The 27,303-nt window shown below is 47.0% G+C and overlaps 2 protein-coding genes, 1 long non-coding RNA gene and 1 other non-coding gene across 52 annotated transcripts in view; 3 read left to right on the top strand and 1 right to left on the bottom strand.

Annotated features, from left to right (window-relative positions):
* Positions 1–79: 79 nt before the first annotated feature.
* On the top strand, positions 80–11,027 carry LOC147652786 (uncharacterized). The gene is made up of 3 exons (XR_015288639.1): positions 80–2,997; positions 8,734–8,924; positions 10,906–11,027. It is a non-coding gene; the product is annotated as an uncharacterized LOC147652786 (long non-coding RNA).
* TBPL2 (TATA-box binding protein like 2) lies at positions 721–11,264 on the bottom strand. 2 transcript variants are annotated; one of them, XM_086895516.1, is made up of 7 exons: positions 11,182–11,264; positions 7,878–8,275; positions 7,051–7,138; positions 6,733–6,824; positions 5,509–5,676; positions 4,391–4,485; positions 721–2,645 (listed from the first exon to the last, which is right to left on the bottom strand). In XM_086895516.1, the coding sequence occupies exons 1-7, from the start codon at positions 11,230–11,232 to the stop codon at positions 2,566–2,568; spliced, it is 972 nt and encodes a 323-aa protein (XP_086751642.1). In that variant the 5' UTR covers positions 11,233–11,264; the 3' UTR covers positions 721–2,565. The 2 variants fall into 2 exon arrangements, with proteins under 2 accessions (XP_086751642.1, XP_086751643.1); XM_086895517.1 differs by lacking the exon at positions 11,182–11,264 and adding an exon at positions 10,506–10,823.
* On the top strand, positions 11,043–11,114 carry TRNAG-UCC (transfer RNA glycine (anticodon UCC)). Its single transcript has one exon. It is a non-coding gene; the product is annotated as a tRNA-Gly (tRNA).
* A 12,378-nt stretch (positions 11,265–23,642) lies between the features above and the next one.
* Positions 23,643–27,303, top strand: part of KTN1 (kinectin 1) — a 74,953-nt gene continuing 71,292 nt past the window's right edge. For 8 of the 48 annotated variants that reach the window (XM_086895481.1, XM_086895494.1, XM_086895465.1 and 5 more), the window contains exon 1: positions 23,724–23,858. The gene's annotated coding sequence lies outside the window, so the exon portion shown is untranslated. Of the gene's footprint in view, positions 23,859–23,965; positions 24,195–27,303 lie in introns of those variants that run through there. The other 40 variants (XM_086895454.1, XM_086895489.1, XM_086895476.1 and 37 more) reach the window with 9 other exon arrangements.

Raw genomic sequence — 27,303 nt, 5'->3', positions numbered from 1 at the left:
AGGCGGCGGGCGGGAGCGGGGGAGGGCGCGGGACGGGCCGCGCTCCGCCGGGAAAATCCCGATTTTTAATAGGAACTGCGCCTTTCTCCTTCTGCAGAAGGAAAGGCATCACCCCTGTCCTGCTCTCAGAGCGATGTGGGGTGTTGTATGCTGGGTCGTAGGGCTCAGCGGGTAGCCGTAGCAGTAACGCTGCCGTGGGACTGTGGCTACCAACCAAAGCACGGCCGTGTATTTACAGTAACATCCAAATCGCTTTGGCCAAGTAGCAAATACCGCTGCACATCCTTAAAAACGACGCAGGGGAAAGGTTGACTCAACCCGGCCTCCATGGTGGAGCGACGATGAGGAGTTAAATACAGGGGATGATGTAGGGCTGAGGAGGAGGGAGCAGCTCTGGCTCAGGGAAGGGAACCTTAAAAATCATCCAGTTCCAAACTCCTGACCTCGAAAGGGAAGCCTCCATTAGAGCAGGCTGCTCCAAGCCCTGTCCAACCTGGCCTTGGTTGAGCAGCTTGTGCCAGGGCCTCAGCACCCCCTTCTGAGTAAAGAACTTTTTCCTGATAACTAATATTTCCTAATATGAACCTACTCTGTTTGAAGCCATTCCATCTTCCGTCTGTAGTGAGAAACACCAGGCCATGAGAGTCCACAGAAGCCAGAATAACTTCAGCAATATCCCCATATCCCCCTTCCCAAAAGAAATGCAACTGCAACAAAACATTGTCCAACTTTTTTTTTTTTTTAAAGAACAATTCCCAGCCTATATTTCTCCCCATCCCAGTGTTATCAAACACTAAGCACTGTAGAGGTACAATCAAGATTGTTGTTTTCAAGACAAGAGTTACCATAGCAAACATGAAGTTAATCAGTGAAAAGGCACAGAGCCCATTTCTTATCTCTAAGGCTTTATCCGTGCTTCTAAACAGCACTAATTTTACCACTGAAATCGTGTGGCAAGCTCTTAACCAAAATGTGATTTCTTGAAGAGGGCTCATCTTAGATAAACCTTTTTCCCCCACCGACACCTCAATAAAACCAGGTGTTTTCACTTACAGTAATCTTTTGTAACTAAAGCTCATCAGCTGCTCCTACAGCTACGGCACAAATAAAAGTCCAGCCCATGGCTATGGAAAGTTTCCAGTGTTAGAAAGCAAATAGAAAAGTAAGCCTGTGTTTACAATTGACTTGAGTGTGGAAATCCACAGTTTGACAGAGAAACCGATAACAGCTAAGACCAGCTTATCATGAGGAAGTGCACAAAGTTTTTCTAACTCTTTTCCAGAGAAGCAGGGAGATAGATATAAAAACACTTGTGAGAGACATATAACACATACCAACGATGAAGTCACACCCTCGCCAAATCAGAAATAAACTTTTGTGGCAGCAATTAAGCCCAGCAAGACCCTGTTTTGAGTTGAGCCATAGCCCATCCCGAGTATTTCCAGTAAGAACAGAGGAGGATTTTGGCCTGGGTTACACTTAAGTCATCTAAGAGCAGCCTCTAGTGGTGTTTCCAGACAGGTACCACACCTTCAGGAGGGAAGAACACAACACAGACTGTTCTGGCTTGCTTCCAGGGGCTTTCCAGAACAGCCGTGGGATCGGCTTTGCACTGTTCCTGCTCCCAGAACCACTCTGAGCAAGACACCTTCTGAAAAGAAAGGCTTGAGTTCAAACCAAATACAGGAAGCCCCATTGTTTTTGCTCAAAAATTACCAAATGTACTGCCATTGGCTGAATTCTGCTTAAATAATACAGATAATTAAGTCATGAGTATCCAAGACTTTGCATATTTTCCTCAAATCTATTTTTAACAAAGTTCCAAACCAGCGTGGTTTTGTCTGCGCCAAACTCACATGATCTAAGGGTATTTCAGTAATACAAGTGGGTACCATTTAGTTAAAATCTAACTGGTCCCGTCTCAAATTAGATAATTTAATTAGTTACCCTCCACCTACAGATTTTTCTAGGTATATTCCAGCAGTCAGGAGCTGCAATATCTTCTCTGTGAAGGAAAATCCTGCACTATCACACACAAAGAGTTTACCCAGCCAGTGGGATCAGAGTGATTCAGTACATGTCTTCTAAACACCAAAATTAACTCATGGAGGATTTTGTAAGCCATGTTATAGACAATAATATATGTTGAGCTTAAAAACATGAAGCTACAACACTGCAGAAGCATTTCAGGACACTTAAAGTTGAGGATTTTCACTGCACATGAAGTGCAGTGTGGATTCACCTGTTCAACAGGAGAGAGGCACATGGCTCCTATTACAAAATATTTTAAAGTGCTACCTTAATATACATTCTATTAAAAGTGTGTTCACTTATCAAGTGCTGTAACTTGACAAGAGTTGTCCAAACTCAGGTGGATTACAGACAGATAATCTGAAAGAAAAGAACATTTCACAAGCTATAGAAAGGCATCAGCATATGTGGCATTCAGAAATGAATAATTTGCTTAATAATCCACAACAAATGGGTCCAGGAATCCTCTTGGCTTCTGTTCCATGCACAGCAGCACAAACCCAGGTGTTGTTCTGGATTGTTCTGTGAGCCGTGTCACGATGGTTTCCTGAAACCTCTTAAAATGGGGTAGATGTTCTCAAATGCTTCATAGAGTTCAGAACGGTCTTTTGCTCCTAAATGGACATTTAAGGAAAAAAAACCAAACAACAAAGACAAAACAACCCATGAATTATCAGTGCTGAGAGTAACTGAATGCAGTTTAAACCCAGTAGGATTACAATCCATGAAGAAACCCAGGGGATTGAAAACACTTTACTAATAAATGCAGAATTTTCATCTGCCACCTCAAAGAATAATTTTTAGCTTGCTTAGCTTTAAGACTAGTTTTGTTTAATTTGTGGAAGCAAAACAGCATTTTTTTTCTCTTGACAGGTGTAAAATACTGGCTTTGAAGAAGGAAAAAAAGCAACTGAGCACCACCATGGTGTTATATGCTTAAGCATAACAGCTCTGCCAGTCCATAAGGTAAAGGGAAAGGTAGAAACAAGAAGTGAAAGGCCTTTATTTCATACTGAGAGTTGTTCCACAGTTTGAGAACTCTCCAGCTCTGAGAAGCAATTTTAATTTTAAGCTGTGTGTTAAGACACCTTTGATTTCAAATCCCTTTCTGTGGTACTGTAAACAAATCTTTAATACCAAGTCTTACACACAAACTGCATTGCAGTAGGCAGGAACATTCCCTTCCAGCAACACTGCTCATGCTGGTCCAACAAACATCAGCTACAAGAAAACTGCATTTAAATGAACTAAAAGGAATTAAGCCCTACTCAAGTTGAATGTGTAAATCTTTTCTCATGTCCTCACTTGGACATAAATAATTAATCTGCCTTATCACAGCTTTTACTTTCAAAAGTAAAGTAACTTTTCTTGATTAGGGAAAAAAATCCCAAAGCTCAGAGAATTCAGTTTTATCATCACAGCTGGGCCCAATACTCAGAGAAAAGGACAATGTGCAGCAGGCCCTGAAGCAAGGGCATTACAATTAGTGTACCCCAAAAAATGCAAGCATCAGTGGAATGGAACTGACCAGTATGATTTTATTAAGACCTAAGAAAATGGAGGACATTAGAGAGGGAAGAATTTAAGCTTTGTCCTGTGTGCCCCATCTTTCAGTTCACTGAGCTCATTCCTGATTTATGGTTGTGAGAATCTCTGGCTAAGGCAGGCAGCACTTCTCTTGCCTTCTACATGTCTCAAAGCTGTGTTGTGAATATGAATACTGCATTCAGAGCTTCTGGGAACAAGCATCATCTACCTTTCAAGTACATCTGAATAGGAGCAGTTTCATGAGCTTCACAAAAAGGATGTGCCAAGAGCTGAGGAATTCACCTTTTTTGACCTGGGATCTGAGGTACAGGTATCTGCTGAGCACAACTGACTCAGCAAGGCTTTTGCCTCGTGATTTTTTTCCAAACAGCCTGGAACAAGCTCATAGATCTCCACCCTTTCCTCTGATAATCCCTACTAAATGTTGTCAGTGAAGTGTTTTAAGACGTTTGTTTCCTGTCCAAGCAATTCTAAATTGCTTATTGTGAGGTTCCTATTTAAGTGCCTGAGTAGTTTGCTGGCATGTCAGCATCCTGTTGGCATTCTCTGTGTTGGCATGTGGCATCAGGCTTTGAATGAAAAAAAAATACTTAACATGGAAATCTGAGACTCTGTATATGAAACATGACAAGATTCCAGTGCAACAACACTGATGGTATCTACAGAAAACACAGATAAGATGCAGTAGCCATTAGAAAGATCCCTGAGTGGCTTTGCTGTGGCAGGATACTGATTTTTAGTTAAAGTTGAATTTAAATGCTCCCTCAGAAAGTGAAGCAGTGGGCTACAGATATAGAGAGGCATCACTTACCAGTCAGTACAACTTTTCCAGACACAAAGATAAGCAGCACTATCCTTGGTTTGACCATCCTGTAAACCAGGCCAGGGAATAGTTCAGGTTCATAGCTGTTCAAAGCAAGCAGGTAAGATTAGTAAAATACAAATGTTGTTTCAGTGTTGTATAAATAAAGTATAAATAAATAAAGTATAAATAAATAAAGTATAAATAAAGTGCTTTTTAGTTACAGTAACAATTGGGTAATTAACCACACAGGTTTTATCTAGCTGCCCTGAGAAAGGCAGGCCAGGTTTTGGACATCTTGAAGGGAAACCTGTTAAACCCAGCTGGAGTTGGTGAGGGATCTCCATGATGTCTTCTAAAGACTTGTGAGCCACTTCTGATTTGTCATAACACTGGAACCTTTATTGCAATCTTCAAACAGTCCTCAAGTCATGGAATGGCCCTTAAAAATCACCCAGTTCCACCTCCTGCTGAGGGCAGGGACACCTTCCACTATCCCAGGTTGTTCCAAGCCCCATCCAGCCTGGTCTTGGACACTTCCAGGCATCCAGGGGCAGCCACAGCTTCTCTGGGCACCCTGTGCCAGGGCATCCCCACCCTCACAGTAAATCCTTCCTCAGTCTGCAAAGAGCCCTTATCAGGAAGCATCTTGTGCAACTAAGACAAGATAACAGCCAACATAAATATTTAATGTATATCTAATTCCTAAATGAAATGGAAACTATTAGATGCAGTGCTAATAAAAGACAACTGAATTTTGGTTTTGTCAGTGCTGAAATCATCCTTTCCTGACGGCAATATCTAGTTTTGGACAAGCTGATCTCACAGGCACAACATGCCCATCACTCAGCTACAGCTTTACTTTCAATTCTTGGCTAAAGAATATCCAAATAGAACCAAAACAATATCCCAGAAAAACACAATATACCTGCAATTCTGTATTTTGCAAATGCAGTTTGGCTTCATGTCTGAAGGTTAGAAATCCTTGCAGACAGGAATCTGCTTTGCTGGGAGTTAAGAGGCCACCTTGGTACTAAAATCCAGAGTGGAGCCAAGGCATGGACCAGGCTCCAGTAGCTGCAGACCCTGCTGCAAAGTGCACAGGGTTGTACCTGATCTCCTCATACCTGCTGAACTGCTGGTGGGTGAGAACCAAGCCTTCCAGCCGGATGGGGAACCTCACATCACAGCTCCCCACCATATTCTGGATCTTGAAGTCCAAGAACTTGGCAGGGAAGCCGAGCTTCTGCACCACCCGTGCGTATTTCCTGGCTGCCAGCCTTGACTGCTCTTCACTAGAGGAAGAAACCTTTATTGTAATCTTCAAACAGCCCTCGAATCACAGAATCCCAGAATGGTTGGGGCTGGAAGGGACCTTAAAGCCCATCTTGTTCCACCCCCTGCCATGGGCAGGGACACCTTCCACCATTCCAGGGTGCTCTATGCCCCATCCAACCTGGCCTGGAGCACTTCCAGGGATGGGGCTTTTCACTGAAGGAAGAGCAAAGGGGAAAAATCAACTTTTATTAGTGCTCTCCCTAAACACCAACAAGGTGGAATTCAGTTTATAGCCACCACTGTGCTAATCTGCACTCCAGAAAAAGAGATCCTGATGCTCAGAATAGCAAGGTTCCATCCCCAGAAGAGCTGCAGGGAGCTAAAAGGAGTAAGGCACTTGTTCATTCACCTTCCTGTGGTCTGGTGGAACCCACTGGAGAGGTTTCATCACTCAAAGGTTCCCCTTTTGAGAGGTTTTCAGTTCCTCAAAACAGCTTCTCGGTGCTGATCCAGGAGTTAGACTGCAGGGACCAGTACAGTCACCTACCTGGGGTGGTGCTAGGGGCTGGGGAAGAGGTCTCTTAAGCATGAGTTAATTCTAATTGACTGTTTTGGGGTATAAAAACCAAGGAAATCTCTGCTGGACTTCAGGATAAAAAGATTCAGAGTACAGAAATAAACTTTTGCTTTCCCCAGTTCCCATTTCCTCTAGAGGCAGATGTGTTGACTCTTGAACACAGACACTAAAGAGAGACTTGACAGACACAAGCTATGTCCTAAACACTTTAAAATCAGTGAGAAATGCAAATAATCCCTTAATTTCTGGGAATTTTAGCAGCTTTTCTACCAATGTCCGCTTAGCTCAATCTAAATTCAGGGACAGAAGTACACAGTTCAGAAATTGCTAAGGTGCCATCATGAAGAAAGCAAGATTTTCAATATCAGTGCTTCACTTTTTCTTGCAATTAGTCCTTTGTTAGATATTTTAAACAAGACTTTTGCATATATTCTGATGGAGAATGTTTGATAGTTGCAAGACCCGGGCCTGGGAAGGGAAAAAACCTGAAAAATACCTCTTTGCTCCTGTGCAGACCATTTTTCCTGAACTGAAGATGAGGGCTGTTGTTCGTGGTTCCCTGATTCTCATGATCACAGCAGCAAACCTCTACAAATTCAAAGGAAGACTGAAATTCCTGTTCAGTCTTGCAACAATTAACACTTCCAAAATTTTATCACAACGCATATTTGCTTTTTAAGTGTTTCTTTACCACCCTAAAGTTATTTTCCACCCACTTAGGAGCAGGAGTGTTAAGACCACAGTCATGGGACCATTGGGTTCCATCAGCACTGGGAAAGGGAAGTGAGGGTAAAGCTTTGAGTCCAAGATTTACCTTTGGGTTGTACTCTGCATTTCTGGCATGCAGAGCTATGTTCTTCAGATCCAGTTTACAAGCCAAGTTTACAGTTGACACGATATTCCTGAGGAATGAGGGAGGAATTTTCTCCTTGCAAAACCCAGCCACTGCAGAGCCACCCCCCAGCAGCACTGGCTTAACGTGGAGTCACATTCCAATTAATAATTGCCATCAACTGATTTCCTGCCTGTCTCTTCTCCACTCTAGCTTTAAGCTGCTTCTGGCAAAACTTAAGTAATTCAATCCCAAAAGTGCACTTTGAGATAGAACTAGGCATGAAATTATTAGCCTCTGAATTATAAGTCTGTGTGTCTTCCAAAAACTGTGTCACTGAAGTCTTTCACAGCTTTGGATTGAACCATTATTGACTATTTAGAGTTGCAACAGCACCTAAGGTGGGTGTGGATGGGTTATTTTCTACAAGTATAAACTACTCTAGAGTTGGTCTGTCCTAGACAGGATAGCACCTTTTAATGAGGGCCAGAGTTTCTCACAGACTGTTCTGTTTCTCTTGAAAAAGCAAAGTGACATCTTTAAACCCCTGGAGTCTGTTGTCATCCTTCACACTCTCCTTCCTGGAAGAAATCCTCCTAGTCAAGTACCTTCATATTTTTATCCAATATTGATAATTCATTTTCTCCACCTCTCCCCTTCAAAAGGAACAACTGCTCCTGTAGTTTTTTGGCTTATTTAAGACTGAGCTGTGCTTGCTACATCCTCCAAGTGAAAAGTCAGAGCAACACCTTGCAGTTTAAGCCAAACTCTGACTATGGTGTGTGCTACATAAATAATACATAACTTACTGTAGCTGAGGGACTATTCCAGAACTTTCTGAGGGAGATATCGCTGGGGTCATTGGAGTCATGGGAGGACACACACCAGGTGCCTCAGGAGATGGCTGAGCTGCGCCTGGATGTGACAAGCTGCTTTCATCCATGAAAACACCACTGTCCTCATTACTTGTTGGTGACCCATCAAGCTCTTTTTGCGTTTTGTGACCATCCTCAGAGAGGTTTTGTTCTTTGTTATCTTGGGTAACATCTGGGAGAAAGCTGAGATCCACGGAGGAGAAGTCTGTACAGAGCTCCTTGGAATGACTGAACTGGGAAGCGAACACCCCATCTTCAGCTGTTTGAATTGGAAGTTCTAAATCATAAAGGTTCATAGGAGTGAACAGATGAGGACTAGTGGAGAAGTCATCCTTGAATGAAGAAAAAGTGCCATTAAAGGTCTTGTATTAAAGCAAGACTGTAACTCTGTAACTGGCAGAGTAAATTAAGATTAATCCTCAGTGATTAATCTTAAGATTAATCTTCAATGAGGAAGTTCCAGTAATTTTCCCCCAATATATATTTTAACAAAGGCTAGTTTTAAAATGGAAAGTGCTTTGCTTCTCTGTGTGTATAAAAATCCAGATAGCTTGTATAATGCATTTTCCTACCACAGCCCTTGGGCATCCTAGAGAACTCCTGGGACAGCAGCAATTGAGAAATGCAGGTGTAACACTGGCACTTCACCCTTCACAGCCACTGTCACCCCCCTCAGCCATGCACACAACTGCTTTATCATGCTCATAAGTTTTTCCAAGGAAGACAGACAACATTTTCTGGCTGTCTTTATCTCCCATTCTGTAAATTATTCCATTTCCTCTCTCTGCAGGGGACAGTGTCAGCGTTGTTTTGTGCAACAGAGGGCAGCAGCTCACAGAACCAGCAGCAGCTCATTCCTCAGCTCCTGGAGGCCACCAGCCTGATTGAAGCTATAGATGAGAAGATGGGACTAAAAAAAGCCTCACCACAGTCAGCTGAACCAGCATCCTGCCCTGCGCCAAGCACACAACACACCTGCAAGTAAGCTCTTTCATACTAATGTCCTGCTTTGTCAACTATTTATTACTAAAAGCTGTTTAAAAAGCATCATCATGTCAATGAGGTAAGAGTTTCAGGGTGGGATTTATTCCCTCCTCTCCATTGGTGCATAAGCCTCTTTCTGAAGGGAGTTTCTGCCAACATCCACAGCAGGTGACAGCTTGGACTAAAGAATCCATACAAGAGGTTTTGTGTTTAATCAGGCATTTTTAGGCTCAAGAGCCAGAAGGACTTGAAAAGTCCAAACACAAATCAGAGCAGGGAATGGTGCATAAGACTGAGGCTCTCAAGTTGGCAGCAGCTGCTTGACCTGGAGCAGCATTTCCAGATCAATGCTTCCCAGCCCTGAGCTAGTGCTGCTCTCTTCTAAGTCAGCTCAGTTGACAACCCAGCCACGCTCATGGGGAGATCTCTGCTCCTTCTTTGCAGTATATTTACCTGCAGACACTTAGAAAACTCTGACAAAGTGACAAATCCTCCCAGAGGACCCTCACCAGCCTGAATACAGATGCAATCAGGAAAGCATTGCCAACATCTACATTTAAAATTGCTTTTAAATTACAGAGCTCCACAGAAGATCTGGGGGGGGGCAGGGTGCTGTTGAATAAGTCTAGGTATTCCTTTACCCTTTAGACAAAAGGGTTAAATATGTAATTAACAGTTACAAATAAAACATTATGGAATCACAAAAATACATCTATTTTAAACAGATATTTTTCAAGTCAGCAGCAAGGGAAGGAAGCCACAGTCTCCACAAGAAATCCAGTGGATGAAGGATTAGATGTTCAGCAGCTCATTAGGGAGGTTTTATATGAACCACAATGTAGAGAAAATGGTACAAAAGCTCCCTTGTGAGACTACTCACATCACACTAGTGGGCATCAAAGAATGAACATAACAATTAAAAAAACACCCACAAACAACCAACCAAAGTCAATTTGTGACATATCTTAAAGAAACTGATAGAGAAATGAGTGGTGCATGAGGCTGGAAGTATCACACAGCTGTAAAGTTTCCAAAAAGTAGGAGTAAATTGCCTGGAGCAGGTAGAAACAGAAAGCAAATTTTCCTTTCTGCTCAGGTTTGCACCTAAGAGGTCTGAGGAAAAGCCCTGATAGGGTTAAGCAGTGGGGAATATTTTCTTCATGTCAGACAGATGCTCAGAGGCTGCAAAAGGGGCACAAGACCGTGTTTGCATTGGGCTGGCTGCCAAGGGTTATTGCTATAGACTCTGGGTTAATTAACTTCACTGAAAGCCCCACCAACTGCACAGCTTTGGATATCTCCCAGCAGCTCCAGGGGGGAGATTTCACACACAGATCCTGTCTGAAATCCCTCGGTTTGGGGCAGCTTGAGGGGAAACAGCCTTTTCCACTTTCACTGCAGAAATCCCTGCAACTCAGGTAGACACAAATCAAACCCAGCTGCCTTAAGCAACAGACTTAGATTTTTTTTTCTTCCCCTCCTTGCAGTGATATCACACATCTGCTATTATCAAGTGTTCCAGCAAGTCTAAATATAAAAAGCTCATTAAGCATTTGTCAAAGCTGTATTATACCTTACCACATTATATACTTTGTGAGGGCACATTCAGAGGGCTTTACCCACTGGCACAGGATGGTCTCTAGGATTTAAACAGCTTGTGCTAAGCCTGTTTGCTGAGCTGAAAAGTACTTTACAACAGGATGCAAAGAAGTTTTGCTTCCTGAGTAATGATAATACTCAGCTGTGGAGTCCAACCCTATCCTCCAGCCCCTCACCCTGTTGTTCCTACAGCCACCTGAGATCAGGACGACCATACCAAATACCGAAATAACAATTTTTTGCAGACATTTATCAACCCGAAAGAGGAGACGTGAGCCTCGCACCCTCTCAGTGCACACTGCACCAGCGCCCGGGCTGAGCCTCGCAAGCAGCATCCCACAGCAAGAGTTTAAACACAGCCGTATCATCCCTCTTACAGGGAGAAAAAGCTCCAGGTTGCTCCTCCGTGCTCCTGGACAGGAGGAATCCCCCGGGACAGCGGGATTTGGGGTTCAGCCCAGCAGAATCGCGGTGACGCCGCAGTTGAGGCGCGGCTGCGGGGCTGAGTTCAGCGCGGCGTTGGTGGTATAGTGGTGAGCATAGCTGCCTTCCAAGCAGTTGACCCGGGTTCGATTCCCGGCCAACGCAGTTTTCTTTTTGCTCAGGTTTATTTTCTTTTCCCCCCCTCACTTTATTTTTTTCCTTGCTCCCTTACCTGCCCGCTATAGCTCTCTAGGTACTGCTCCAGCGGGGACTCGCCCTCCATGGGCACAGCCGATATAAATCCCCAAACCTTGCTCCGGTCCTCCTTTTAATCCCCAGGGACAGCACCGGGGCCACGTGGGGCTTGTCAGGGAGCGGAGCCCATCGCAGCTGGGAGCTCTGCCCTCATCAGGCAGCCTTGGAGCCTCTCTCCTGGCCGCACAGCCGTCTGAGAGGGTTTGCCCCGTCCTGCAGGACTAGAGAAATCAGGGTGCTCTTCTCGTGTGCTTTACAGCAGCCTAAAACCACAACCTGTCCCCGAGCTCCTCTGAGCCTGTTTGCCTCTGCAGGGCTGAAGAGAAATGGAGTTGGACCTGTAGTTTAGACCTTGCACGGATGATGCTTTTTAGCAAGTGTTGTGTGCCCCTGAATTTCTCCCTCCTGCCTCATGGAGTGCAATGAGGCACATCTGGTCCTTCCAGAAGAGCTGGGAACACATCCCTGTGCCTGCCTGGGTTGGTGGATGTGCTGACTGTCGTGATCACTGCACCTGTTGCTCTGTCAGATGAGACTTTGCTGTCAGATTTGCTTACAAACAGCAAGCTGAGCTGAAGAAACCCTTTGGAAGAAGACGTCAAAGCTCAGACATGCAGCAGGTCTTTGGGAAGTGCTGCCAGGCTCTTCTCACTGCCCCAGAAGTGCAAAGGCTTTAACTTCGTGCTCTTTATCCAAGGAACAGAGCATACATGGCTGATGAACATCCTTCCCTCCTCAGCCAGCCTGCTGGGCTTGTTTGTGGTATTTCTGGGACTCACCTTACAAGTGAGTAATAAAAGGTGCCAAATCCTCTCAGCCCTAGAAAAATCCAGCCTCGAGCAGGTTGATTTACATCACACAGCCTGTCCTGGAGCACCCGGGAGGCAAATCAGGCAGCAAAGCAAGGAGAGGACTCAGAGAGGTTGTACTTTGAATTAGGGAGGCTGGTGGAGCTAGCTCGGGTCAGCTCAGGATGGTTAAATCTAAAATGTCCCATTTAGGGCTGGCAGGTGATCGGGGTGCTTGCAGACAGCTCCATGGTCTCATGGTTAGAAAAAGCAACTATTTTTCCCATGCCAATTTTAAAAAATATTATTTCTCTTTCAAACTGCTTGGGGTTCCACCCACCCCCTTTTTTCCCCCTCTCCCTTTCTTCTTCTCTTTCTCCCCACCTTTGTGGGCACAACAGGTGGGGTACTGAGGGCTGTGGTGGGGGGCTCTGCTCCCACCTGCAGTGTGAGCCCAGCCTTCACAGCTGCTTCCTGACAGCTTGGGCCTGCCCTGCCCACAGAAATCATTGAATTGAGCACAGGGATTGTGCTGTGTTGCCCTTGCAGTGACATCTCAGGGGGCAGGAGGTTGGTGCTCCCCCAGTGCCTGACACTATTGCTGTGCTTGAGTTGGGAAGCTGGAGCTGCTCCTGGGGCTCCTCTGGTGTGGCCCTGCCTGTAGCATTGCAGCTGTAGTGCTGTGAATATCCTCAGCTAATTAATCCTTCATTGAAGAACCCCATGGAGAGGAGCTATGTTCATCCTGCAGCCCCCAAAATTGATTTGTCTGCATTTTGTGAACCTGAGATACAGAAGGTCAAATGATGGTGTTCAAGTGTGTGAGGCTACATCAGAGAGGAACATAAAATACAAATCTCTTGATACTGGTGTTGTTTCTTGCCTTGAGTAAGGACAAATGGCAGGGGCACAAGGAAGTGTTGAGAGTTTGGGTGAGTCGTGGAGTTTTGGTGTCTCAGGTGAAGTGGGTGAAAGATTGCTTACCCTTTTGAAGGGAAGATGTTTAGAAAGCTGAGAGAGCATGTGAGGACCCAAGAGTCACGCTGTGTGTGCAATTCAAGCTTTCAGGGTTGCTTTGCTGTAGGGGAAGGGTCTTGTGGCCTCTGCCCAAAGGAGGGCAGCTATGGCTGTGCCTCGGGAGGGCTCTGTGCTCGCAGCCTCCTCTTCCAAGCTGGGCATGTACCCGTAGGGGAGGCTCCATGAGAGGGGTGTGCAGTGATGGGCAGCCCCAGGGAGTGAAGGCCCAGGTGGTGGGAGGTCCAGAGAGCAGTGTTCCGGTGAGCAGGGGGCACTGAATCCCTGGGCTTTTCCCCTCAGCCTCCCTGTGTCTCTCCTTAGTCAGCAGAGGCATCATTCCCTCTCTGCACCTACCTTCCTCAGCAGGAGACTGACCCCTGTCATGGGTTGGACAGATGTTAATGCAAAATGTAGCACTTAGAACTCACCAGACCTACCTGCTTAATTTCTGATCACCCAAGTCAAATCATGTTAGAAAAAGCAACTATTTTTCCCATGCCAATTTTAAAAAATATTATTTCTCTCTCAGACTGCCTGGAGTTCCACCCACCCCATTCCCCCCCCCCCCCCCCCCCTTTTTTCTTTTCCTCTCCTTCTCTTTCCCCCCACATTTTAAATTCCTTTGGGAAGCAGCAGCCACCCAGATCCCAGCCTGAGTGGGTCAGGGCAGGGAAGGAGCTGCTGGAGGAGCCCTTCCCCACATCTCTGAGAGGAGCCAGTGACCGGGTGATCAATCACTGCAGTGCACAGTTCCTGTAATGATGAATTGTCATGAGCCTTAATTAGCAAATTGGTTAATTTTACTTAGAAAGTTGATGATTAGCGCCACAGTAAGTGCTTTGTGCATTCTTTGTAAGAGTCATTCAGTATCACTCTTCCTTGGGTAACTAATTGGAGGAGACTGTTTCACAGAGCCCTCCTCTCGATCAGCCTCTTCAACATTTCTGCAGCAGGCACTGCTGCTTCACCTGGATGCTGGAATCTCATCAGGGGATGGCACTCCTCACAGGAGACTTCCAAAAACCTGGAAGGGACAAGGAGCAAGTCATTAAGGAACCTCTACCTGTTTAATTCATCAGTGCTCTGCACAGCTGCATTCTATTCTAGCATGCCCTAAATGCCTTGCTGTTTGCTTTGAAGTTGGTTAATCTGGTTTGGCTTTATCTTATCTTTTTTAGGAGGCAGTTTCAGAATTAAAAGCTTGTGACTGACAGTGTTCTGCTTTCTGGTCTCCTGAGCTTTATCCTAAACCTTTATAGCTGTAATTGTCTCAGAAGAGTGTAGCTTGCCTCAGGTGTAGCTTCCATCTCCCGGTGCCTGCAGCGTTAAAGCTCTGCCTTTGGAGCACAGAGAAGAGCAACTGAGAGCTGGATCGTGTTCCAAGGGAAAAAAAAAATCAATATATTATGCACAAGATGTCTCCAAATTCAGCACCTTCTAATTAGTCCAGGAGCCAGCACCCCTCTGTCAACAGCAGAATCCAAGTCTTATTGCGGAGGTTGTTCCTTCTGTGTGGTTTAGCCTTATTTTGGTCCCTGTGCCTTGATTCCCATCACATCAGGGATGTTAATAGAGTGAAGTGCTGAGGGGGACCCCAGAGAGGGTCAGGGAGAGGAGCAGGCGAGCTGCAGTCAAATCAGTGGGAGCAAGGGATCTGTGTGGAGCTGGAAAAGCTCTCGAGAAATGCCTGCAGCCCAACAGGCAACTCAGAGAGAGATGCTGGAGAGCCTTTGGCCTGCCAAGTTTGATGTGTGTCTTCATCCTCACACTTATCTGTCCCATAATACTCCATTCCAGACCTGGCAGTATCAGCACATACTGGATTTATTGCTAGGGAAGGAAAGAAGTTGCCATGACTACTCACCGAGTAATAGTGAGTAATTTGATTTTTGATTGTGAAATATTTAGCGTCATCATCAGGTTGTGCTGGTATAAACAGGAACAGAATCAGGTCCATTAGAGTTGGTAGCTGGGTCTAACTTGCCCTGTGTAAATCAGGAGTAAATCTCTGGCAGAAGTGAGGTTACAATGGTTGGAAGTTGAGCCAGAAGCCAGTGTGATTTCCCAGGTTTGCTGGGTGATGGGAAGGGCTGTAACTTCCCATTTACTCCCTGGTGCTGTGTGTCCCTCCCTGGATCAGATGATGCAGCCCAAATCACACAGTGTAAAGGCTGCCTCTTTGCCCTGGTTAAACTGGGGGTTTCTTATTCCCTGAGAAGGGCAGTAATGGAGGAATTTGATACTTTTTGCAAACATTAGTGGCCTCTGAGCATTTATGTGCTAATGCCTGTGCTTGCCATGCTCACTGGCAGAGACCAGGGTGTGTTGGCTTCCGGATCAGGCAAGAAAATCACTTCTGTCAGATGGGAAAGGGGTAAACTAGCTAGAAAAGAGCCATTTTTTTCTGGCTTCTACAGCTCCATTATGCGCAAAGGAGACACTGACTGCCCCCATGTCAGAGAATTGCTGAGAACCAGACCCAGAGAGGATTGCCAAATTCTCCACTGAATGCCAGAGGAAGAAGCACTGTAAGTAGAAGTAATCTGTCTCAACTGAAAGGCTGAATAGTGACTTGAAAACTGTACAGTTAACTTCATTTAATTTTCCTATCTGTGTAAGGCAACCAACTGCTTAAAGGAAGGCTTTCTGTGTGTTGTTTGCATAGAAATCCACTCATCCTGTCCCAGCCTCATGTGGGGCAGGGCACAGCAGTCTATTTTTATTTTTCATTCCGTGTTGTATTTAAAATGTGGACAGAAAAGGGGGGAAAGAGATGAGGAGGGTTTTAAACATTGGCTGCCACCTTAATTGCAGCCTAGCAATGAATAGCTGCAGGCTTTCTTGGACAGCTCCTCCGTGAATGTCACACACAAATCCATCTGACACCTGGGGTCAGAAGTATTCTTCCATGCTTTTTGTTAAGTCATCTTTCCCTCTCTAGTGCCAAAGGGTCTGGCTAAATTGAATTGCATTTAAATGAGGTGAACGTGTGATGGATCATCCGAGTGCTGCTGTTTCCCTCCAAGTTTTGTGACAAATCTCTCTAATGCAAACACCGTGTCTCATACCTTGAACTCACTGCTGCAATTAAATGCTGATCCTTTAATCCTTGTCTGGAAAAACAATATAGTAATAGCAGTCCTGCATGTTTGCACAGGAAAGGAGAGGTGTGCACGCAGCAGATGCTGCCAAGAGCTCTGGTAATTCAGTTTGCAGGGGTCACAGTCACATTGGAGACACCAGCAGTGACATTAGCACGTCCAGACCTTCAGTGCAAGCTCTCCAGGAATTAGAGCATGTACTGTGATGCCTTCGCTGCTGTGTCAGCTGAGCTGTGACACCACCACAGCTTTTATCAGCTTATTGTACAAACTAAATGCAAATACAATGAGCCAGAGAAGGGTGGGTGCTGACCAATCACTGAATTCCCCCGAAAACTGGGTTTTGTCTGAATGATCAGCAAGATATAATGACTGACACTGGAATGAGTCTACAGGGCACACAGCTCGGTGATTAGTCAGTTCTCATTACCTCTTCCTCCAATTAACGTCAGCAAATCAGTGCTCTTGAATCAACGAGGACCTCAGGAGAAACTAAGCTTCCCCAAAACGCTGCCAGATGTCAGCAGAAGCTCCAATCCCCTCGCCTTGATGGTTCAGTACTTTTTACACACATAATTAACTGTTAGCACCGTCCTGTTTCTGTCACTCCAGCCCTTCACCCGTGGTGTGCTGATAAATGCTGTTAGTTTTGCTGTGATGGAGGAGTCTGTGCCCAGCTCTGCTGCCTCATGCTCCTGCACTTCATCTCATTTCCATGCTCATCCCAGCCAAGCAGGAACCCAGCCTGAGATCCCTTTTGCTACAGCTTCGTCACCCCATTTGGATCTTTCTCCTTGTTGTCTTTGCAGTTTCCCTTCAGCAGGTGACGGCATTTGGCTTTCATGGTCAGTCTCTGGAAGTGGAATATGAGTTAATTTTCCCCATTCTATCCAAAATACTGTAGGGAATATTTTTATATATTTTTGGTATCTGCAGGTTGTGGAGGAAGCTCACTTGTCACAGTGCCCTTCATTACAAAGGTGTTATTTTTTTCCTCTTTTTTTTCCCTCTGACTTGTCAGGAATAATTAAATTCTGTGGTTGTTTTGGCCTCCCTTCAATGGGCATTTACCCAACTCATAAATACAAGAGTAGCTCCCCTGAACTCTGTTTCACTCAGGTAGAGTTGTGAAGGTTTGCTCAGCGATGCTCTGAGGAAAATGAGGAACCCAGATGGGCTTGTGTTTGGGAGGATCCCAAGTTGGTTGCTCTCTAAAACCCAAATAGTGTTGCTCTGCTCAATTAAGAATTGCTTATTAATGTTTAAAATACATTCATCCCCAGGTATTTTCACGGTCCTTTTTGCTCCCAAATTGGCAAGGGCAGTGCTGCTGTCCAAAATAAATGAAGTGTGTGAAGACAGTTTAAAGGCATTGAGGAATTTCAGACTTTTTACATCTCACTCGCTTTCACCTAATTTGTTAATGGGTATGTTTTTCCCTGTGGGAAAATAAAGCTTTTCTCTCTGACATTTTGTAAAGGACCTACTAAACCTTCTTTTGTCCCTTTGGGTAAAATCAGTTGAATTAGCTTTTCTGGTGCCTTTCTGTTTTTCCTAGAGATTCTGTGTTGGTTCTTAACCCTTTCTGCCCCCTAGTTTTGAACAGTATGACAGAAATCCTTAGATACCTTAGAAGTCTAGGTACTATGTAGGCAGCTGTAGGTTCACTAGGGAGAGGCTTATTACTATGTAAAAAAAATTTGATATATAGGTGAAGAGAAAAATATTGGCTTATTTTAGGTGTGAACTAAAACAGAAGCTTGCAGAAGGATGCACGGTGAGTTTGTGACATTGCTGGGAATGTTTGGATCTCCTGGGGCACCAGAGAACAGGATGTCTCCTCAGACCTAAGGATTTGTGAATGTTTCCAAGTCTCCAACCACCCTTGGGACACAGGTGCGTGTCACCACCAGGAGTGGCAAACTGGGGACCTTGGTGTGACATCGCTCTAGACAGACGGACGCATCCCTTGTGAAGCTTTAGACAAAATACTTTCATATGAAGCTACTCTGTGCTGGCAAGAGCAGCTGGGATGGTTCCTGTGCTCTTTGATTTATCCAGACAGGCTACCAGGGTGTTTGCTGCACGTTTCCTTAGAAGTTTGTCACAGCCTGACACACGCTGTTCCCGTGATGCCTCGCACAGCTCAATCAGTGTCCTTCCCTGGCTGGAGGAAAACGTGCTGAGCCAGCCTTGCAAGCTGCTCCAGCCATGGGACACCTGATCCTCAGGCTGAAAGAGCACGAGGTCTGTCTGACTCTCCATTGCTTTTTTCTCCCCATCTCTCACTTTATATTCTGTTTAATGTCCATCTTGCTACGTTTCAGGTGAACGACAGGTGCTGAGGAGGGACACGTTGTGTTGGTGTTGCAAAGGTTTTTCTTTGCAAAGGGAAACATCTCCATTCCATAGGTATTGATGAAGAAGAGTATTAATTAAAACCTGCCCTAGATTAATGTAGAACAGCATAAATAACGAGCGGGTGCTGTGAATGATGAACGGGAGAAAAGGATTTGGACTGTCACCGTTTCACCACACAGGGAGTGTTTTACAGGAGACAAAGGTGTTTACTGTGTCATTTCTGCATTTGCTTTACATAACAATAACCATTATGTGCCCACTCTTAAAAAATCATCTTCTGCTAAGATGCTACCAAGAAAGAAGAAGACAATTTGGAACTTGCCTTGAAATAGCACTCTTATGGGAATTCAAAGCGTGGTTATTATTGTGCTGCTTGGAAAGCTGCTTTTCTGTCCAGCTTCCCTGTGATCCCTTTAGCTCTATCCGATACCAAAGGCTTGAGATCTCCAGATTAGAAATTAAATTCCACCTCTGTGGCCCAGACCTGATGACCTGCTGGAGTCACAGCAAATAGGTTTTACTTTACAGTGAGTGCTTCCAGCTAAAGCTGTTGCTTTTTGGACAAAGTCAAACTTATTTGGAAAAAGATAATTAAAGGCATGCAATGCAGGTGTAGGAATAATAATTGACTTGAAATTGAGTAGGGATTATCCAGAGTGATGGCAGGCCCTGATCTTGCAGGGATTTAGGTGCTTGTTTTGTTCTGCTGGCATGTGTGAGTACACAGGACAGTCGGGTGGGCTCTGTCCTGGGGGATTTAGGGGAGGCTGTGGCATGGCCAGGAGTTGTGCAGCTGGGACAGCTGGGTGGGATGCAGCACTTAGAGCATCAGGCAGCAATTCCTGCTGCTGGGCTGGGTATAAACCACAGCATTTCAGGGGTGGACAGGTGTGCTTTGGGTGTCTGGTACAGGAACAGCAGCCTGGGGAGGGCAGGAGAGGGATTTTCCCATTGAGATTTCTGTTTTATTTTGCAAATGTAAGAACTGGCAGTGAGTGGTGTCAGGCCTGTGTTGGGAGGTGGGGACTGAAGAGCCTCAAGGGAAACTGGCAGAAATCATGATTTAAGTGTGATCACTGTGAAGTTGTCAGTCACTGAGATGGGCACTCAGCTATCTGGGGGCCTCTAATTGTGCTGCTCATAGTTGGTCATATTTTGAATATGATAAGATTGAACAATACAGTTTTAAACCAAATTTTGGATTTTTCTGTGCTCTGTTAAAATGATGAAATCTAGAAATGGAAGGTGAATGTAGTTTATAAATATTTTTTTTTCCAGTGAGCTTTGAAACAGTTTCAAACAATTAGCTGGATTTGCAGCAGCACAAAATGTGACCATCTCAATTTAATTAACAGCATATCTACATTGTGATAATGGGGGGATTCTGTGGAGACTGGTAGTAGCCCGATGGATTTTCATCCTGCTCACATACAATGTCATGGTTTAGATTGTTGTTTTTTTATTACAAGCTTTTACTCTTCTTGCAAGAGTTTCCAGTGTCATTTCTGCTGACAGATGCTGCTTAGGACAGATTTATTTTTATTCCCTTACAGTTGAATTGGATCAAACATCTTTTTCCATATAGCTCAAGTTTCCACAATGGAGTCACTCCTAGCTGACTACTCTGAGAAGAAAATTGTAGTAATTTTTGTGACCTTCTTTAGCAGCAATTGAAATGTTTTTTGGCACGTGTGCCTATAATCTATTAATTTCCACTTCCTGTCAATTGCAGAGATTCATGATTATAAATAGTATGAAAAATTTTAATGCAAATAGAGAGAGAGAGAGAGAGAAAATCCAGCATTTGGTATTTTTTTTTTCCTAGTTGGATTCAGTGAGGTGTTGAAACATGCAGGGCGTTTGTTTCAGGCTTTGATAAAGATCTCTCACATTCTTATATAAAATGCTAAATTAACAATAATCAGCCCCCACGACTTACAGCCCTGCTCAGCACATAGCTTGCCTTTCTCTCGGGCTTCCTCTGAATCCACAGATCTGAGGGCTTTTTCCCTGTGATCTGAGAAAGCAAAATTCCTGACAAAACTAATGACTTGGGGCTCCTGTGGTATTTTAAAACCTTTTCTTTTTCCCCATGAGTGGCTGCCTAATGTGAGTGGGATTTCAGTGGCTGTTTGCATTATTTCCTCCCTGCAGTTGGGACATTCAGCACCATTAGCCTGCCCGGCTGCTCAGCACAGCGGTGGCTCCGGTGAGGTTTTCCACCAGGTTTCCCAATCCACACAACTGAAATGGTTTATTGCCTTACATTTTGGGTAATGGTATCTGACATGGGATTTTAAAGCATTTTCAGGTCCTTTATGGTGTGATGTTGTGGCACATCTCTAAGATGTGAAGGACCAGAGACTTCTGAGCTGGTGGGAAGTGGAATGTTCTCAGCTGGAATCCTTCAGAGCAAGCAGTGACCACCCAGCAAGGAAATCAACTCTGAATCCTGGAAGGAGGAAGAGGAGATAGTTCTGAATCAGAGAATATCCTGAGTTGGAAGGGACACACAAGGATCATGAGTCTGACTGCTGGTCCTGCACAGACACCCCAACAATCCCACCCTGTGCTGAGAGCGGTGTCCAAACACTCCTCGGCAGCTTCAGGGCTGTGCCCATTCCCTGGGGAGTCTGGGCAGTGCCAGCACCCTCTGGGGGCAAGAACCTTTCCTGAAATCCAACCTAAACCTCCGTTGGCACACCTCCAGCTGTTCCCTCAGGTCCTGTCACTGGTCACAGAGCGCAGAGATCAGTGCCTGACCCTTCTGTAGCTGCAGCAGCTGGATTTGCTGGATCTGCTCTTCCATTGCAGCTCCACTCCTGGCAGGAGGGGCAGCTCTGTCCCTCCAACGCCCTTCCCAGGCTTGTGGTTCCAGCCTTTCTGTTGGCAGGACCCTCACCCACTGTCTGTGAGGCAGCAAATCCCGTTCCTGGGAAGCTGTGGTTTGCTTCTGATGCCAGCTGGAAAACTCTACTGTGGACAAAAGTAATGAAACATCTGCAGAATCTGCTGCTGCCGGGCCCTGCTCCTGACCACCACTCCTGGAATGGTTAATATTAGGAAGATTTGGCCTTAAATTTTCACCTTGGAAGCGCAGGGTGGGGATGCTGCCTTTGGCTGGATCATGTGCTGATCTCAGTAGAGGAGTGACCGGCTGGGATGTGCTGAGCCAGGGAAGCTCCAGGATGAAGCAGTAAAACTCTGCCCGGCCAGCTGATGGCCGGTCACACATTGCAAGCGTCCGGCTGCCTCCACACCCCTGTGGCCACCCCTCCAGCGAGGCCTGTGGGCCCATTTCACCTGCCAGGCAAAGGCACAGCTTCCATCAGCATCCACCTCATCCCACTGCCTTTGTTTGCTCCGGAGAGTTTGGGAGTGCAGCGGGATTGCAGCTGAGTGACTCCCAGGAGGGGAATGCTGAGCTCTCCCCAAAGCTCCGTGCATTGTATCTTTGATACCGAGTGCTGTGGAGTGGGTGACTTCTCAAAGATGCTGCAGGACAAATAAACAAATGGCTTGCTCTGGGCAACAGGGCCTGGAAGTGAAACCAGGCTCCTCATTGCCAGAGGTCAGAAGAAACGATGGGAGGGTTTGTGCAAAGCCCTGGGGTGATGCCAGCCTCCCTGCTGGGATGACTCCCCTTTGCCAGATGCAACTGGGCCCTGTGGACCTGACCAGCACCAGAACTTCCCTGTAGCCACCGTTGGCTCAGCTGTCCTGCTGAGTCAAAAAACATGCTTTTTCTTGTGTTTTCCCCAACATGTTTGGGATTCTGGGAAGCTGAGAGTTAATGTCAGTCCCCCAGCCATGGAGCTGGATGGGTGCCCTCGGTGGCTTCTTGGGCTGTTTCGCTGTCTCCAAGTGACTGACAGAGCATCACTTTCCATCTCCGTGGGTACCCACAGGTCCGTGGTCAGCCGCTGAGCTCAGGCAGGGGAAAGCAATCTGCCCTGTGAGCACTTTGGGAAGGATCTACACCAGAGAGAAGGGAGAAGAACTTGGGGCTCTAAGTAGTCAGAGCTGAAAAAATCTGGTTCATCTCCTTCCCTGCAGACTCCACAGCCTGCTGGGATGTCACTGAATGAGCCCCTGTGTGGTCTGTGCTGCAGGCAGGGCCTATGGGCAGTTTTAAGTCATGTAAGGGAAATTGAAGGACAAGCTTTATTCCCAGTCATGTCTGGTCTCTTTCATGTCCTGGAGGAGACCTTGGGGTGTGCTCTGTCTGCTTGCCTTGGGTCCCTGGGATCCGACACCTGCCCATTGTGCCAGCTCCGGGAAAGGGCACGGAGAGGGATATGGTGGGAACTGGCTGGAACTGGGGGGGCTGAATGGGCGATCCCTGTGCCCGGTGAGTCTGGGCAGTGGGATTCCTGCATGGGGCAGGTCTGGGGGAGAATGGTCCCCACACATGGGTGGGGAGATCCCTGGGGGGACCTGGGTGAGGGAGGTGATTGGGTGGGGTTTGCGTGGATGTACCTGTGTTCATCCTGCGTGTGGAAACTTGGGTGGGAGGATCCCTGTCCATGGGTGGGGAGATCCTCGGGGATCCCTGCCTGCTGGAAGTCCAGGTAGGTGATCCTCAGGAACAGGTGAGGGATTGCAGCATGGGACAGCTTGGGGGTGGTGGGATCCCCGCGTGTGGGGAGTGTGGGTGGTGATCCCTGGGATCCCCGTGTGGGTGGGTGATCCCTGGGATCCCGCGTGTGGGGAGTGTGGGTGGGGGATCCCTGGGATCCCTGTGTGGGGAGTGTGGGTGGTGATCCCTGGGATCCCCGTGTGGGGAGTGTGGGTGGTGATCCCTGGGATCCCGCGTGTGGGGAGTGTGGGTGGTGATCCCTGGGATCCCCGTGTGGGTGGGTGATCCCTGGGATCCCTGTGTGGGGAGTGTGGGTGGGTTATCCCTGGGATCCCCGCGTGTGGGGAGTGTGGGTGGTGATCCCTGGGATCCCCGTGTGGGTGGGTGATCCCTGGGATCCCTGTGTGGGGAGTGTGGGTGGGTTATCCCTGGGATCCACGCGTGTGGGGAGTGTGGGTGGATGAAGCTCAGGACCAGGTGCGGGATCCCCACGTGGGGAGCTCGGGGGGCGATTCCCCAGCGCACGGCTGATGCACCCACACACGTGGCAGAGCCGGGCGGGCTCTCCCCGCTGCCGGGGCTCCCCCGCGGCTGGGCTGCGGCCGAGATCCGTGCCGGGCAGGGCCGGGCGGTGCCGGGGGCCCCCGGCCGGGGCGGTGCCGGTGCCTTTAACGCGCGGGGGGGCGGCCGCAGGCGCGGCGGACGTGCGGGGCCGCCTCCTCCCCTTCCTGCCGCCCGCGCCGCGCAGCACCGGCCGCTCCCGCTCCGTCCCCGCAGCCCCGGCCCGGCCCTGTCCGCCGCCGTCTCGGTGAGTCCCGCCCGGGGAACGCCGCGGGCCGCAGTGGGGCCGGGCCCTCGCGGCGAGGGGCGCCGGGCCCAGGCCGCGGCGGGCCCGGGGCTGCGGCCCGGCCTGGGGGGGGGGGTCCGGGCGCGGCCCCACGCCGGGGAGAGGCCGCTGCCGTGGGGCCGGTGGGGTTCGGGGGGCTCTGGCAGGGTTCCTGTGGGGCTCCGCTGTTTCCCGAGCGCATCTCCCCGGCGAAGCGGGGCAAGCACGCCGTGCCCGCGGTGTTCCCGGAGCCCGCTGCGTTAAACCGCCCGCCGAGGGGCGGCTGGGCGAGCACTGACTGTGATTCCGGAGCCCCGGGTGAGGTTTGGCGAGAGGCGGCTGCTGCAGCGCCCGGGTGGCCGGACGAGCTTTAATGAGCATTGCGCTTCATTACCGCGGTCTGGGCCGCCTTGGGTGCCTGTGCTGGTGTCAAATGCTCGCAAATGCCGCTCCCCAGCCTCGTGTTGTCACTGGTGTTTCGTTTCTGAGGTTGCCCTTTGGTACAGCCCCGGTCCGGGTTGTGTGCAGCTCTGTTAACCCTGGAGGTGTTCATGCCCCCATCGCCTCTCCTCTACTCACAGCTGACTCCCTTCTTCCAGCCTGCAAGTTACGGGGAAGGAAAGAGGAGTTAAGGTGACAAAGCTACACCTTTTGTACCCGGCTGCCTTCAGTTGATGAAGTATTTTAATTGAGTAGGTGGTTATTAAGAATAACGCAGCTTAGCATCTTTTCTGCGTTAGACAGTGACAAGTTCTGCTCTGTAGTGAGGTGCATCCACCTATGTGCTTTAGGTTTGTCATTTTTTAACCTTTTTCACCCCCACACCCTCCCCGAGGCTGTGCCGTGTATTTTGAGGTCACTGTTAAAAAACCTCAAAGATAATGTCTTGCTTTCTGGAAGACAAGCTGAGCTGATACCCTGCTGTAGATCTTTTCTGTTTAAAATTCTTCCTTTTCCCCTCCCTTGTTCCTTTAGCGTTTATGTTGCTGCTCTGTCCACCAGCACAAGTAGTATTTAGTTGGTATAATTATTCTATTTGACATCTCTTTACCTATGACAAGGCAAAAATCTCTTGCTGGGCTGTCCAAACTGGTTGCTGCAAAAGTTGAGAAGGGATTCGGTTCCTATGTTCCACCTCGTTTGAGATGTTTTTCCTTGCCTTTTCTCTCGGTGGATCATTATCATCCTCCTGTTTGGCTTGGGCTGGAAGCGTTTCTCTGCCTCGTGGACCTCTTGCCTGTAACTGCGCTGTAATTTCTGCCCACGAACAGGCCATGCAACTCGCTTTACCACATATTTTTTCTCTTGCCTCATATGCTGATGCTGCTTTCTGCATACTGTGATTAAAATAACTTTTGTGTGTAACTGCAGCAGTGAAAGGTTGGGGATTGGAGAGAACCACTAATTCTCTGGTAGAGTTATTACCAAATACTTTTTTTTTTGCTAGTTTTTTTCCTTATTACCCCCCTATTCTAGCTGCTCTCAAGATGATGCTTTCTGGTCTCAGAAGTAGCAGCAGGAGGTTCTGAAGGACACAGTGAGATTTTAATTTTATCCTTTATCCCCTCTGTCACAAAACCCTGTCACAGACCTGATGACTACTTTGTTTTTGAAACCCCTTGAAGAAAAGGGAAAGACTTGCTCAAGCCTGTGTAAAGCTGTGGTGTTGCTTGGTTAGCTCTGTAACAGCTTTCGTTTGCGTCATCTGCTCTTGCTGTTGGAGATTTGGTGGTTATGGCTCAAAGATGTCTCATCATTCTTGACCCTGGGTTCTCTAAACCTAGGGCTAAATAAAAAATCCCTTAGGAACTGGAATTCCCTGTGAATTTCAGAGTTGATGGCCAGGTCTGTGTTTCAGCTACACCCTAAGATCCTAAAGCATGAGGACACAGGGGACAGGACATGTGTTTTATTTTAAGCATCCAACTTGGTTGCTCCTAATCCCTTCCCCTGCTGCTGCCAAGGCACCCACCTCTCACCATTGACTCTGTGAGGCTTCAGCTCCCAAGTTTAGTTCCCTGGTCATACCCCAGTGACGTGCCTGAGTAAATAGTGTGAATGCCCCCTGTGCCATCCCGGAGGGCTGGGGAGGAAGCAGAAGGCAGAGTGGCAGGAGGAGGTAATTCTTCATCCTGCTCTTCACTCCAAAAGCTGTGGCAGCAGCCCAAATCGAGTTTAGTTTCCCTGTTTTCAGCACCCATCCATGCTGTGGATCCCTTTCATAACATACCTACCTCCAAGGTGAAACTTGATCGGTTTATTCTTTCTCCATCTCTGCAGGAGAGCTGTTGGAAAACCTCCTTGAAGTCTGGAGCAGTTGCTGAATTTCCATCCTCAAGGTGTTTGTGGCCTGTTTGTGTAATTTGGTTTTGGTTCTAGTGTTTCCATTTGCTTTAAATGATTGTTTTCCCTCCCTGATGTAATTAGAGCAATCGGATCCCCTCTTGACCCCTTGTTTTCATAGGTTAAACAAGTTGAAGTCTTTAAGTCTCCTTGAGTTGTTCTCTTATCGATATTCTCAGCATTTCCTTGTCAGTGACAACCTTTTGCTTTTACCCATTAGAACCTTTTCAGTATAAAGGGAATTTTATGCATCTGTGTTCAGCTCTTAAACTTCCTGCTCTGCATTGGCAAAGCAGCAGGATTGGGCTATTTTTAAAAGTAGGAATATTTTGGAGGGGGTGATTGCTGCACTAAGCTCACAAACTTTTTGACATTCCTCGGGTGATTGTTTCAGGCTAATGAGACAGGGAGTTGCTGGGCTAAATCTGTCCCAGACAAATCACTTCTTGTTAATGACTGTGCATAAACTATGGAGATGATAAATTGGAGAATTACCAGCCCATGACTCCCAGGAATCTGCTTCTCCTCTCATCGTTATACAAGATGTCCAAGCAAATAAAACACATGGGGACTTTTTTTAAAAAAGAAGTATTTATTTATGTTTTTAGAAATGTAAAAGCTTCTTCCTGTTCGCATGCCTGAACTACAGCTGGTGGCAGGAGAGAGGGTACTTGGGAGCTTTGAAAACTTCCTATTTCTTGCCAGAATGGAGCCTTTAAAGTATTTTCTTACAATGTGGACTCTTTGGCACTTTTTCCAGGCTGATGCCTGTGGTCTGCAGTTTGGGAATGCATCTGTGCCTGCTGGTGTGGGCACCGCTTTAGAGACTGATTCCTGTTTTTTTTTTTTTTCTTTTTTTTCCTCCCATTTCCAGTGATTTCAGAGCAGAAGCAGCAGCCCTTTCATGGATAAACACCATTCATTGATCTGGACTCTGCTGCTGCTTACAGTTGAGGAATTTTTACCTGGTGGAGGGAGGAAGCAGAGTGTATCCAGGTGCTGCTGGAAGATAGTCTATAGGCATCTGCAATTCCTACCATTCCTCTGCAAGGATTTTTTTTTCCCCTCTGTGTGAGAACTAAGC

The sequence above is a fragment of the Cyanistes caeruleus genome, chromosome 6 (genome assembly GCF_971803275.1).
Source record: "Cyanistes caeruleus chromosome 6, bCyaCae1.hap1.1, whole genome shotgun sequence".
Classification (NCBI taxonomy): domain Eukaryota; kingdom Metazoa; phylum Chordata; class Aves; order Passeriformes; family Paridae; genus Cyanistes; species Cyanistes caeruleus.
This window is presented reverse-complemented; position numbering and strand designations above follow the sequence as displayed.

Bases quoted from the DNA above. Each gene is read 5' to 3' on its own strand.
- TBPL2 (XM_086895516.1), bottom strand. From the start codon at position 11,232: ATGGAGGGCGAGTCCCCGCTGGAGCAGTACCTAGAGAGCTATAGCGGG. The intron at 8,276-11,181 runs GTAAGGGAGCAA...TCTTCATTCAAG, and splicing joins TAGAGAGCTATAGCGGGCAG to GATGACTTCTCCACTAGTCC. The intron at 6,825-7,050 runs GTAAATCTTGGA...TTGAATTTGTAG, and splicing joins ATGCAGAGTACAACCCAAAG to AGGTTTGCTGCTGTGATCAT.